Source organism: Ips typographus, linkage group LG13, assembly GCF_016097725.1.
Source record: "Ips typographus isolate SLU linkage group LG13, UJ_Ityp_2.0, whole genome shotgun sequence".
Classification (NCBI taxonomy): domain Eukaryota; kingdom Metazoa; phylum Arthropoda; class Insecta; order Coleoptera; family Curculionidae; genus Ips; species Ips typographus.
The window spans coordinates 7,229,003-7,241,004 of record NC_138434.1 but is presented as its reverse complement, the minus strand read 5'-3'; the positions used below and the strand labels follow the sequence as shown (position 1 = coordinate 7,241,004).

General features: G+C 34.4%; 2 protein-coding genes across 3 annotated transcripts in view; one reads left to right on the top strand and one right to left on the bottom strand.

Moving 5' to 3' along the window:
- The window catches only part of RhoGAP68F (Rho GTPase activating protein at 68F), a 65,870-nt gene extending 57,232 nt beyond the window's left edge, over window positions 1-8,638 (top strand). Inside the window, exons 8-11 of one of the 2 annotated variants that reach the window (XM_081991849.1) lie at window positions 1,593-1,790; window positions 1,838-1,944; window positions 6,457-6,638; window positions 8,033-8,638. In XM_081991849.1, the coding sequence (XP_081847975.1) occupies window positions 1,593-1,790; window positions 1,838-1,944; window positions 6,457-6,627 (476 nt within the window). In that variant the 3' untranslated portion in view covers window positions 6,628-6,638; window positions 8,033-8,638. Of the gene's footprint in view, window positions 1-1,592; window positions 1,791-1,837; window positions 1,945-6,456 lie in introns of both variants that reach the window. The other variant, XM_081991848.1, reaches the window with a different exon arrangement.
- A 447-nt stretch (window positions 8,639-9,085) lies between these two features.
- The window catches only part of LOC145737235 (armadillo repeat-containing protein 8-like), a 48,089-nt gene continuing 45,172 nt past the window's right edge, over window positions 9,086-12,002 (bottom strand). The window contains exons 13-14 of the mRNA XM_081991847.1: window positions 9,417-9,559; window positions 9,086-9,355 (exon numbers count right to left, since the gene is read on the bottom strand). Of these exons, the coding sequence (XP_081847973.1) occupies window positions 9,319-9,355; window positions 9,417-9,559 (180 nt within the window). The 3' untranslated portion in view covers window positions 9,086-9,318. The remainder of the gene's footprint in view (window positions 9,356-9,416; window positions 9,560-12,002) is intronic.

Sequence of the window (12,002 nt, the reverse complement as noted above, 5' to 3'; positions counted from 1 at the left end):
ATGGCGGAAACTTAAAATGTCGGTTAACGCTGCCATTTTGTTTTTTTCGTAAAAAATCAAGTTTGTACTGGTTTTCTACTAAATCGAAGACGGGGAATTTAATGGTTACCTTTATTTTTGCGTAGCTTTATAACAAACCGAGTTTTTAAAGGAGAAACTTTGCTTAAATGACGTTTCTCGACTTGAGTGACAGATACACCAAAAATGACAGTTGGAATGGATTCCCCGTCCCCAAATTAGTCGAAAACGAGTACAAACACGACCATCGTATCTAAATTCAAAATGGCGGAAAGTTAAAATGTCGGTTAACGCTGCCATTTTGTTTTTTTCGTAAAAAACCGAGTTTGTACTGGTTTTCTACTAAATCGAAGACGGGGAATCCAATGGTTACCTTTATTTTTGCGTAGCTTTATAACAAACCGAGTTTTTAAAGGAGAAACTTTGCTTAAATGACGTTTCTCGACTTGGGTGACAGATACACCAAAAATGACAGTTGGAATGGATTCCCCGTCCCCAAATTAGTCGAAAATGAGTACAAACACGACCATCGTATTTAAATTCAAAATGGCGGAAAGTTAAAATGTCGGCTAACGCTGCCATTTTGTTTTTTTCGTAAAAAACCGAGTTTGTACTGGTTTTCTACTAAATCGAAGACGGGGAATTCAATGGTTACCTTTATTTTTGCGTAGCTTTATAACAAAACGAGTTTTTAAAGGAGAAACTTTGCTTAAATGACGTTTCTCGACTTGAGTGACAGATACACCAAAAATGACAGTTGGAATGGATTCCCCGTCCCCAAATTAGTCGAAAACGAGTACAAACACGACCATCGTATCTAAATTCAAAATGGCGGAAACTTAAAATGTCGGTTAACGCTGCCATTTTGTTTTTTTCGTAAAAAATCAAGTTTGTACTGGTTTTCTACTAAATCGAAGACGGGGAATTCAATGGTTACCTTTATTTTTGCGTAGCTTTAAAACAAACCGAGTTTTTAAAGGAGAAACTTTGCTTAAATGACGTTTCTCGACTTGAGTGACAGATACACCAAAAATGACAGTTGGAATGGATTCCCCGTCCCCAAATTAGTCGAAAACGAGTACAAACACGACCATCGTATCTAAATTCAAAATGGCGGAAAGTTAAAATGTCGGCTAACGCTGCCATTTTGTTTTTTTTGTAAAAAATCAAGTTTGTACTGGTTTTCTACTAAATCGAAGACGGGGAATTCAATGGTTACCTTTATTTTTGCGTAGCTTTAAAACAAACCGAGTTTTTAAAAGAGAAACTTTGCTTAAATGAAGTTTCTCGACTTGGGTGACAGATACACCAAAAATGACAGTTGGAATGGATTCCCCGTCCCCAAATTAGTCGAAAACGAGTACAAACACGACCATCGTATCTAAATTCAAAATGGCGGAAACTTAAAATGTCGGTTAACGCTGCCATTTTGTTTTTTTCGTAAAAAATCAAGTTTGTACTGGTTTTCTACTAAATCGAGGACGGGGAATCCAGTGGTGATGTCCGTTTCGCAGTGGCTCTCACACAAACCCGATTTTTTCGGTAAAAAAAACCATTTTTTTGCGTTCTTGCAGCACTGGAAACGGAAGGAATCTTCCGAAGATCGGCGAACGCGAGCAAAGTGAGAACGCTGAAGGACGCGGCCAATTTGGGGCAAATTTTGCAGTTCGACGATCCTCACGAGGCTGCGGTGTTGCTGAAAAAGTTTCTCAGAGAATTGAAGGAGCCATTGTTGACCTACGCCCTCTACGATGAAATTATGCACTTTCAAAGTGAGTTTTTCTTTTGTTTTTTTGACATAAATGTCAATGTCGTTCAGGTTGGAGCAAAGACGAACAGCTGCGCAACGTGTCCATTTTGGTGATGGAAAAGTTACCGGAAGACAACTACAAAATACTCAAGTACATTGTGGGATTTTTGTCTAGGGTGAGTTGATTTTTCTTAACACTATACAGGGTCATCAAAAGAGCATTTCAAGGCCTACAATTTGGTATAGTGGACCACCCTGTAACTGTCAAAATAACCGAGTTACAGGCTGTTAAAGTGGCAACTGTCAAATTCAGTCCACTCTGTATTTGTGCTTAAATAACTCAGTTTTGACATTTTTACTAAAACAGTATACACGGTGATCAAAAGAGCATTTCAAGGCCTACAATTTGGTATAGTGAACCACCCTGTAACTGTCAAAATAACCGAGTTACAGGGTGTTAAAGTGGCAACTGTCAAATTCAGTCCACTCTGTAATTATGCTTAAATAACTCAATTTTGACATTTTCACTATTGTCACTATACAGGGTGGTCAAAAGAGCATTTCAAGGCCTACAATTTGGTATAGTGAACCACCCTGTAACTGTCAAAATAACCGAGTTACAGGGTGTTAAAGTGGCAACTGTCAAATTCAGTCCACTCTGTATTTATGCTTAAATATCTCAATTTTGACATTTTCACTAAAAACACTATACAGGGTGATCAAAAGAGCATTTCAAGGCCTACAATTTGGTATAGTGAACCACCCTGTAACTGTCAAAATAACCGAGTTACAGGGTGTTAAAGTGGCAACTGTCAAATTCAGTCCACTCTGTAATTATGCTTAAATAACTCAATTTTGACATTTTCACTATTGTCACTATACAGAGTGATCAAAAGAGCATTTCAAGGCCTACAATTTGGTATATTGAACCACCCTGTAACTGTCAAAATAACCGAGTTACAGGCTGTTAAAGTGGCAACTGTCAAATTCAGTCCACTCTGTATTTATACTTAAATAACTCAATTTTGACATTTTCGCTATTGTCACTATACAGGGTGGTCAAAAGAGCATTTCAAGGCCTACAATTTGGTATAGTGAACCACCCTGTAACTGTCAAATGAACCGAGGTACAGGGTGTTAAAGTGGTAACTGTCAAATTCAGTCCACTCTGTATTTATACTTAAATAACTCAATTTTGACATTTTCACTATTGTCACTATACAGAGTGATCAAAAGAGCATTTCAAGGCCTACAATTTGGTATATTGAACCACCCTGTAACTGTCAAAATAACCGAGTTACAGGGTGTTAAAGTGGTAACTGTCAAATTCAGTCCACTCTGTATTTATACTTAAATAACTCAATTTTGACATTTTCACTATTGTCACTATACAGAGTGATCAAAAGAGCATTTCAAGGCCTACAATTTGGTATAGTGAACCACCCTGTAACTGTCAAAATAACCGAGTTACAGGCTGTTAAAGTGGCAACTGTCAAATTCAGTCCACTCTGTATTTGTGCTTAAATAGCTCAGTTTTGACATTTTCACTAAAAACACTATACAGGGTGATCAAAAGAGCATTTCAAGGCCTACAATTTGGTATAGTGAACCACCCTGTAACTGTCAAAATAACCGAGTTACAGAGTGTCAAAGTGGTAACTGTCAAATTCAGTCCACTCTGTATTTGTGCTTAAATAACTCAATTTTGACATTTTCACTATTGTCACTATACAAGGTGGTCAAAAGAGCATTTCAAGGCCTACAATTTGGTATAGTGAACCACCCTGTAACTCTCAAAATAACCGAGTTACAGGCTGTTAAAGTGGCAACTGTCAAATTCAGTCCACTCTGTATTTATGCTTAAATAACTCAATTTTGACATTTTCACTATTGTCACTATACAGAGTGATCAAAAGAGCATTTCAAGGCCTACAATTTGGTATAGTGAACCACCCTGTAACTGTCAAAATAACCGAGTTACAGGCTGTTAAAGTGGCAACTGTCAAATTCAGTCCACTCTGTATTTGTGCTTAAATAACTCAGTTTTGACATTTTCACTAAAAACACTATACAGGGTGATCAAAAGAGCATTTCAAGGCCTACAATTTGGTATAGTGAACCACCCTGTAACTGTCAAAATAACCGAGTTACAGGGTGTTAAAGTGGTAACTGTCAAATTCAGTCCACTCTGTATTTGTGCTTAAATAACTCAGTTTTGACATTTTCACTAAAAACACTATACAGGGTGATCAAAAGAGCATTTCAAGGCCTACAATTTGGTATAGTGAACCACCCTGTAACTGTCAAAATAACCGAGTTACAGGGTGTTAAAGTGGTAACTGTCAAATTCAGTCCACTCTGTATTTGTGCTTAAATAACTCAGTTTTGACATTTTCACTAAAAACACTATACAGGGTGATCAAAAGAGCATTTCAAGGCCTACAAATTGGTATATTGAACCACCCTGTAACTGTCAAAATAACCGAGTTACAGGCTGTTAAAGTGGCAACTGTCAAATTCAGTCCACTCTGTATTTGTGCTTAAATAACTCAATTTTGACATTTTCGCTATTGTCACTATACAGAGTGATCAAAAGAGCATTTCAAGGCCTACAATTTGGTATAGTGAACCACCCTGTAACTGTCAAAATAACCGAGTTACAGGCTGTTAAAGTGGCAACTGTCAAATTCAGTCCACTCTGTATTTGTGCTTAAATAACTCAATTTTGACATTTTCGCTATTGTCACTATACAGAGTGATCAAAAGAGCATTTCAAGGCCTACAATTTGGTATAGTGAACCACCCTGTAACTGTCAAAATAACCGAGTTACAGGCTGTTAAAGTGGCAACTGTCAAATTCAGTCCACTCTGTATTTGTGCTTAAATAACTCAATTTTGACATTTTCGCTATTGTCACTATACAGAGTGATCAAAAGAGCATTTCAAGGCCTACAATTTGGTATAGTGAACCACCCTGTAACTGTCAAAATAACCGAGTTACAGGGTGTTAAAGTGGTAACTGTCAAATTCAGTCCACTCTGTATTTGTGCTTAAATAACTCAGTTTTGACATTTTCACTAAAAACACTGTACAGGGTGATCAAAAGAGCATTTCAAGGCTTACAATTTGGTATAGTGAACCACCCTGTAACTGTCAAAATAACCGAGTTACAGGGTGTTAAAGTGGTAACTGTCAAATTCAGTCCACTCTGTATTTGTGCTTAAATAACTCAGTTTTGACATTTTCACTAAAAACACTGTACAGGGTGATCAAAAGAGCATTTCAAGGCCTACAAATTGATGTATTGAACCACCCTGTAACTGTCAAATGAACCGAGTTACAGGGTGTTAAAGTGGCAACTGTCAAATTCAGTCTACTCTGTATTTATGCTTAAATAACTCAATTTTGACATTTTCACTAAAAACACTATACAGGGTGATCAAAAGAGCATTTCAAGGCTTACAATTTGGTATAGTGAACCACCCTGTAACTGTCAAAATAACCGAGTTATAGGGTGTTAAAGTGGTAACTGTCAAATTCAGTCCACTCTGTATTTATGCTTAAATAACTCAATTTTGACATTTTCACTATTGTCACTATACAGGGTGATCAAAAGAGCATTTCAAGGCCTACAAATTGGTATATTGAACCACCCTGTAACTGTCAAAATAACCGAGTTACAGGGTGTTAAAGTGGTAACTGTCAAATTCAGTCCACTCTGTATTTATGCTTAAATAACTCAATTTTGACATTTTCACTAAAAACACTATACAGGGTGATCAAAAGAGCATTTCAAGGCCTACAATTTGGTATAGTGAACCACCCTGTAACTGTCAAAATAACCGAGTTACAAAGTGTCAAAGTGGCAACCGTCAAATTTAGACAGTTTGTCATAAACAGTCATTTTGAATTGTCAGTGCCAGATACGTCAAAGTCGCATAAACAAATTTGACATACAGTTGACAGGTCTATCCGAAACTGACAATTGTCATTTTTTTGACATCTGTCAAGGTTTTGATTAAGGTGATGAGAACAAGAAAACGGGCCGCCATTTTGTTTTTTCATTTTCCTGATTAAAAAGCTATATTTGCAGTGTCATGTGACTGTTGCTTGCAAAAATGTAATAATTAGTGATAATTTCTGATTAATTTTAGGTAAATAGACAATTTGGCGACATTGCAACAGTTCAGGCTTAAATTAAGAAAAAAATTACAATTTGGCAACAAATTAGGGAAAACGGTTAACTTTGGCAACGTTGCTAAAATTTTTTGAAAATTGAAATAATGGCAACTTGGCAACGTTGGATTTTGGATTTGTTTTTAATTTACGAGTAATGTCAGTTTACTAAATTATTAATAATTCAATAAACATTTGGTCAAAAATGTTAGTTTGGCAACGTTGCCGATTATGGCTCGTTCACGGGCAAATTTTGGAAAAATGTTAATGTGGCAACGTTGGAAACATTTGCATTTCCAACAACATTTATTTTCTACACTTTGTTGTAGCTCCGTCAAAATGGAGTTTATGTTGCATCCCGTCACTTTGTAGCTTTGTAACTTCTTAAGGAGGCTCTTAAGGGCAAAATCACTTGAATACAATCTTGTAGAGGATGAAATTCCCTACAACTTTCATTCTTTATACTTTTTTCGTTACTCGCCAAATAAGCTCGTTTTTTTCCATATTTTTAGGTTATGGAACGTTCCGATTTAAACAAAATGAACGCGCAAAATCTGGCGGTCGTTTTCGGTCCGAATCTGATCTGGTCCGAGCTTGTGTCAATGTCATTGGCCGCCATCGGACCAATCAACATGTTCACCCACTTTTTGTTACAGCATCACAACGACGTTTTTATGATTTAGGCCATCATCAGGTAAACCGCAGCCATATTTTAATACACACACACACACACAAGTGATTCTATTATTAATTATTATTGATTTAATGCGAAAAATACGCTTTTAAGCGAATTATTATACAGGGTGTGCTGTTCCAATCAATTTAAGAATTTTCTTTTTTTTTTCTGTTATTAGAAAGTTATCGCGCTATTAATTTTTTTTGTTTCTTCCTGTATATACCACTATTTTACCTAAACACTGTGTATAATATTAAACTATAATAACTTTCAGATTATTTAAAATAGATTTGGTTTAATGGCGGAAATGTTGCGTAATCGTGGCTTTGATAAAATGACATTTAGAAAACGTTTGATACGTCAAATGTCAAAAGTCAGGATGCCAAGTGTCACAACTGTCATTTTCACGCCAAAAACTGTCGAATTTCAAAGTGACCTTTGGGCAATACAAAAACGTAATTTTGCCATTGAAACAAGGTAAAATGTCACAATTCAGGTAGTAAAGTGTCAAAATCTGTCATTCCACTTGTCAGAACTGTCAATTTTTGACTAAAAGTGCCAAAATTTTATTTTATTATATATTTATTTTAAGTGAAAATAAAACAAAGACAAAACTATTATTTTGACAATAAAACTGCAATTTTTCAAGGTTAAACGTCAAAATTCAGTAAACAAAGTGTCATATTCTGTCATTCCACTTGTCAGAACTGTCATTCTCTGAGTAAAAGTGCCAAACATTTTAAGTGAACTGTCAATTTCTGATTGAAAGTGTCAAAAAATAAAGTGAAAGTTGATAAATAAAAAAAAAACAAAATTGTCATTGACACTGCACATTTTAAAGGTCAAATGTTAAAATTTAGGTAGAAAAGTGTCATATTCTGTCATTCCACTTGTCAGAACTGTCATTCTCTGACTGAAAGTGTCAAAATTTTAAGAGAAAATAAAAAAAAGACAAAAAGGTTAAACAAAGGTTAATCATCAAAATTCAGTTAGAAAGTATCATAATCTGTCAGAACTGTCATTTTCTAACTGAAAGTGTCAAAATTTCATATGAAAATTGGAAAATTAAAAAAAAATAACTGTCATTTTGACACTGAAACAGTTACATTTTAAAAGTCAAATGTTAAAATTCAGTTAGAAAAGTGTCATATTCTGTCATTTCACCTGTCAGAACTGTCATTCTCTGACTGAAAGTGTCAAAGTTTCAAGTGAAAAGTGGCAGAATGTAAACAAACAAGTTTCAAGGTCAAACTGACATTCTACTTGTCAAAAGTGTCAAGTTCTGCAGCTGAAACTGTCAAAATTTGAAATGACAGTTGGGCTAGACAAAGAAAAAATTAAATTGAAAAATTTTGTTTTTTGAAAATATCTGAAAAACAGAAATGACGTTTTCTAATTGTAATTTTTTTAAGGATTCCACGATTATTCTGGACACACTGTATAAATATAATAAATAAATATTAAAGTTGCTGTAGAAAAGTCCATTAATGGTAAAAAGAGTGAGTGAGAGAGAGAGAGAGAATGCTTTAAATTGACGTGCGTCACTTGACAGAGTTGGTCTGTCACTTGCGCGCTAAATATCTCAGAAACTGAATCGATTTTTGTATAAAACAATATTTTGGGTCACCGTGTAGCTCTGAGTAAAATATACAGAATGTCCCATTAAAAATAGGCTTGACTTTCCAGTCAAACTGTTTCTGGCGCAGTCTGCTGGATTTGTGCGTGACCACCTAAAAAAACTTCCGTCTTTGTCTTGCTCATTGATGTACTAATAGCTCTCTCTCTCTTTACTTAGTTAAGTGTAAACTCGAAATGTAATTAATTGTTAGGTAATTTAGTCCATAATACCAAAGAAAAAAGTATATTGTTTATAACATATTATACAAAAAAAAATTCCTTTTTTACGTGAATTCCATAAAAATGTTAATCTTCAGTATTAATTTGTTCTGTTTATTTTTATAATGTAACTTTGTTTAACAAACCTTAAATAAAGAAAAAAAAACAGTTTAAACTTACAAGTTGATTTATTTACTGTTCTCTAATAAAGACGCAATGGTGCAGTTTTTTTGACATTTTGGGTCGCCATCTTGGATTTCCTTCCAACCGGTGACAGTTAACGTCAAATCGACAGTTGTAATGAACTTACCGAACCTAAATTAGTCGAATGAGATTATTTATTTTTACATACAGAATTCCATGTTGCACCTCTTTTTAAAGGTAATTCCTAGTAGATTTAAGGAAGAACCAACAAAATGGCGTCTAAGGCCTCCATTTTGAATTATCTGTCAAAAATCCATGTTGCAACTCTTTTTAAAGGTAATTCCTAGTAGATATAAGAGAAAACCAACAAAATGACGTCTAAAGACGCCATTTTGAATTATCTGTCAAAAATCCATGTTGCACCTCTGTTTAAAGATAATTCCTAGTAGAAGGCCACCATTTTGAATTTTCTAATGAAACAAAAATTCCAATATCTGAAAAGCGGATGTATTTAGATACAAATATTTCTAGAAATATACCACAAGAGTGCAGCTGTAGTTCCCTACAATAGCTTTTTTTTGAGAAAAACTAATTTTTTTTGTATAATTAACCACTGATAATATGCTTTGCGCTTTTTGAAGAAATTGCGAGTAACTTACAAATAGTAACTTTTACAGTAAAATCGTATTTACATTGGAAAACAAAACGACAAATTAAATTAAAGATCGGTAAAGTTGGAAAGCGTGGCTTTTACCCTGAAACAAGCAAAAATGGTAAAAAAACAAGGGAAAGCGACAAAAAAAAACCAAAACTCACCGATTAAACAAAATGGTGTCCGCGGTGCCCATCAATTGTTGCAGAATATTGACCACGCCCAAATCGCGTAATTTTGATTGGCGCTCGATGACGCCCGGCTCACCCTTCCGGCTCAAATTGCCGAAACAAAACACGGCCGATTCCTGGAAAAAAATACGAAAATTGTCGGTTTGGCAACGTTACATTTATACCTATAAGTATCACGTTTAACTTAATCTAAAGCAGTGTTGTCATGTTGCTGTCAAAATTGGCAAAACTGTCAAAAAATAAACAGCTTAACCTAACCCAACTGTTTCTAATCCAGTGTTGTCATTTTTCCTGTCAAAACATTTAAAAGAAAACCATTTCAACGTAATCTAAAGCGGTGTTGTCATGTTACTGTCAAAATTGGCAAAACTGTCAAAAAATAAAACAGCTCAACCTAACTTAACTATTGAAAAAACATTTTAACCTAAAATCGAATACAGTGTTGTCATTTTTCCTGTCAAAATTGTCAAAATATTTAAAAGAAAACCATTTCAACATAGCCTAAAGCGGTGTTGTCATGTTACTGTCAAAATTGGCAAAACTGTCAAAAAATAAACAGATTAACCTAACCCAACTGTTTCTAATCCAGTGTTGTCATTTTTCCTGTCAAAACTGTCAAAATATTTAAAAGAAAACCATTTCGACGTAATCTAAAGCAGTGTTGTCATGTTGCTGTCAAAATTAGCAAAACTGTCAAAAAATAAACAGCTCAACCTAACTTAACTATTGAAAAAACATTTTAACCTAAAATCTAATACAGTGTTGTCATTTTTCCTGTCAAAACTGTCAAAATATTTAAAAGAAAACTATTTCGACGTAATCTAAAGCAGTGTTGTCATGTTGCTGTCAAAATTGGCAAAACTGTCAAAAAATAAACAGCTTAACCTAACCCAACTGTTTCTAATACAATGTTGTCATTTTTCCTGTCAAAACATTTAAAAGAAAACCATTTCAACGTAATCTAAAGCGGGGTTGTCATGCTACTGTCAAAATTGGCAAAACTGTCAAAAAATAAACAGCTTAACCTAACCCAACTGTTTCTAATCCAGTGTTGTCATTTTTCCTGTCAAAATATTTAAAAGAAAACCATTTCGACGTAATCTAAAGCGGTGTTGTCATGTTACTGTCAAAATTGGCAAAACTGTCAAAAAATAAACAGCTTAACCTAACCCAACTGTTTCTAATACAATGTTGTCATTTTTCCTGTCAAAACATTTAAAAGAAAACCATTTCAACGTAATCTAAAGCGGGGTTGTCATGCTACTGTCAAAATTGGCAAAACTGTCAAAAAATAAACAGCTTAACCTAACCCAACTGTTTCTAATCCAGTGTTGTCATTTTTCCTGTCAAAATATTTAAAAGAAAACCATTTCGACGTAATCTAAAGCGGTGTTGTCATGTTACTGTCAAAATTGGCAAAACTGTCAAAAAATAAACAGCTTAACCTAACCCAACTGTTTCTAATCCAGTGTTGTCATTTTTCCTGTCAAAACTGTCAAAATATTTAAAAGAAAACCATTTCGACGTAATCTAAAGCAGTGTTGTCATTTTTCCTGTCAAAACTGTCAAAATATTTAAAACAAAACCATTTCAACGTAATCTAAAGCAGTGTTGTCATGTTGCTGTCAAAATTGGCAAAACTGTCAAAAAATAAACAGCTCAACCTAACTTAACTATTGAAAAAACATTTTAACCTAAAATCGAATACAGTGTTGTCATTTTTCCTGTCAAAACTGTCAAAATATTTAAAAGAAAACCATTTCGACGTAATCTAAAACAGTGTTGTCATGTTACTGTCAAAATTGGCAAAACTGTCAAAAAATAAACAGCTTAACCTAACCCAACTGGTTCTAATCCAGTGTTGTCATTTTTCCTGTCAAAATATTTAAAAGAAAACCATTTCGACGTAATCTAAAGCGGTGTTGTCATGTTACTGTCAAAATTGGCAAAACTGTCAAAAAATAAACAGCTTAACCTAACCCAACTGGTTCTAATCCAGTGTTGTCATTTTTCCTGTCAAAATATTTAAAAGAAAACCATTTCGACGTAATCTAAAGCGGTGTTGTCATGTTACTGTCAAAATTGGCAAAACTGTCAAAAAATAAACAGCTTAACCTAACCCAACTGTTTCTAATACAATGTTGTCATTTTTCCTGTCAAAACATTTAAAAGAAAACCATTTCAACGTAATCTAAAGCGGGGTTGTCATGCTACTGTCAAAATTGGCAAAACTGTCAAAAAATAAACAGCTTAACCTAACCCAACTGTTTCTAATCCAGTGTTGTCATTTTTCCTGTCAAAATATTTAAAAGAAAACCATTTCGACGTAATCTAAAACAGTGTTGTCATGTTACTGTCAAAATTGGCAAAACTGTCAAAAAATAAACAGCTTAACCTAACCCAACTGGTTCTAATCCAGTGTTGTCATTTTTCCTGTCAAAATATTTAAAAGAAAACCATTTCGACGTAATCTAAAGCGGTGTTGTCATGTTACTGTCAAAATTGGCAAAACTGTCAAAAAATAAACAGCTTAACCTAACCCAACTGGTTCTAATCCAG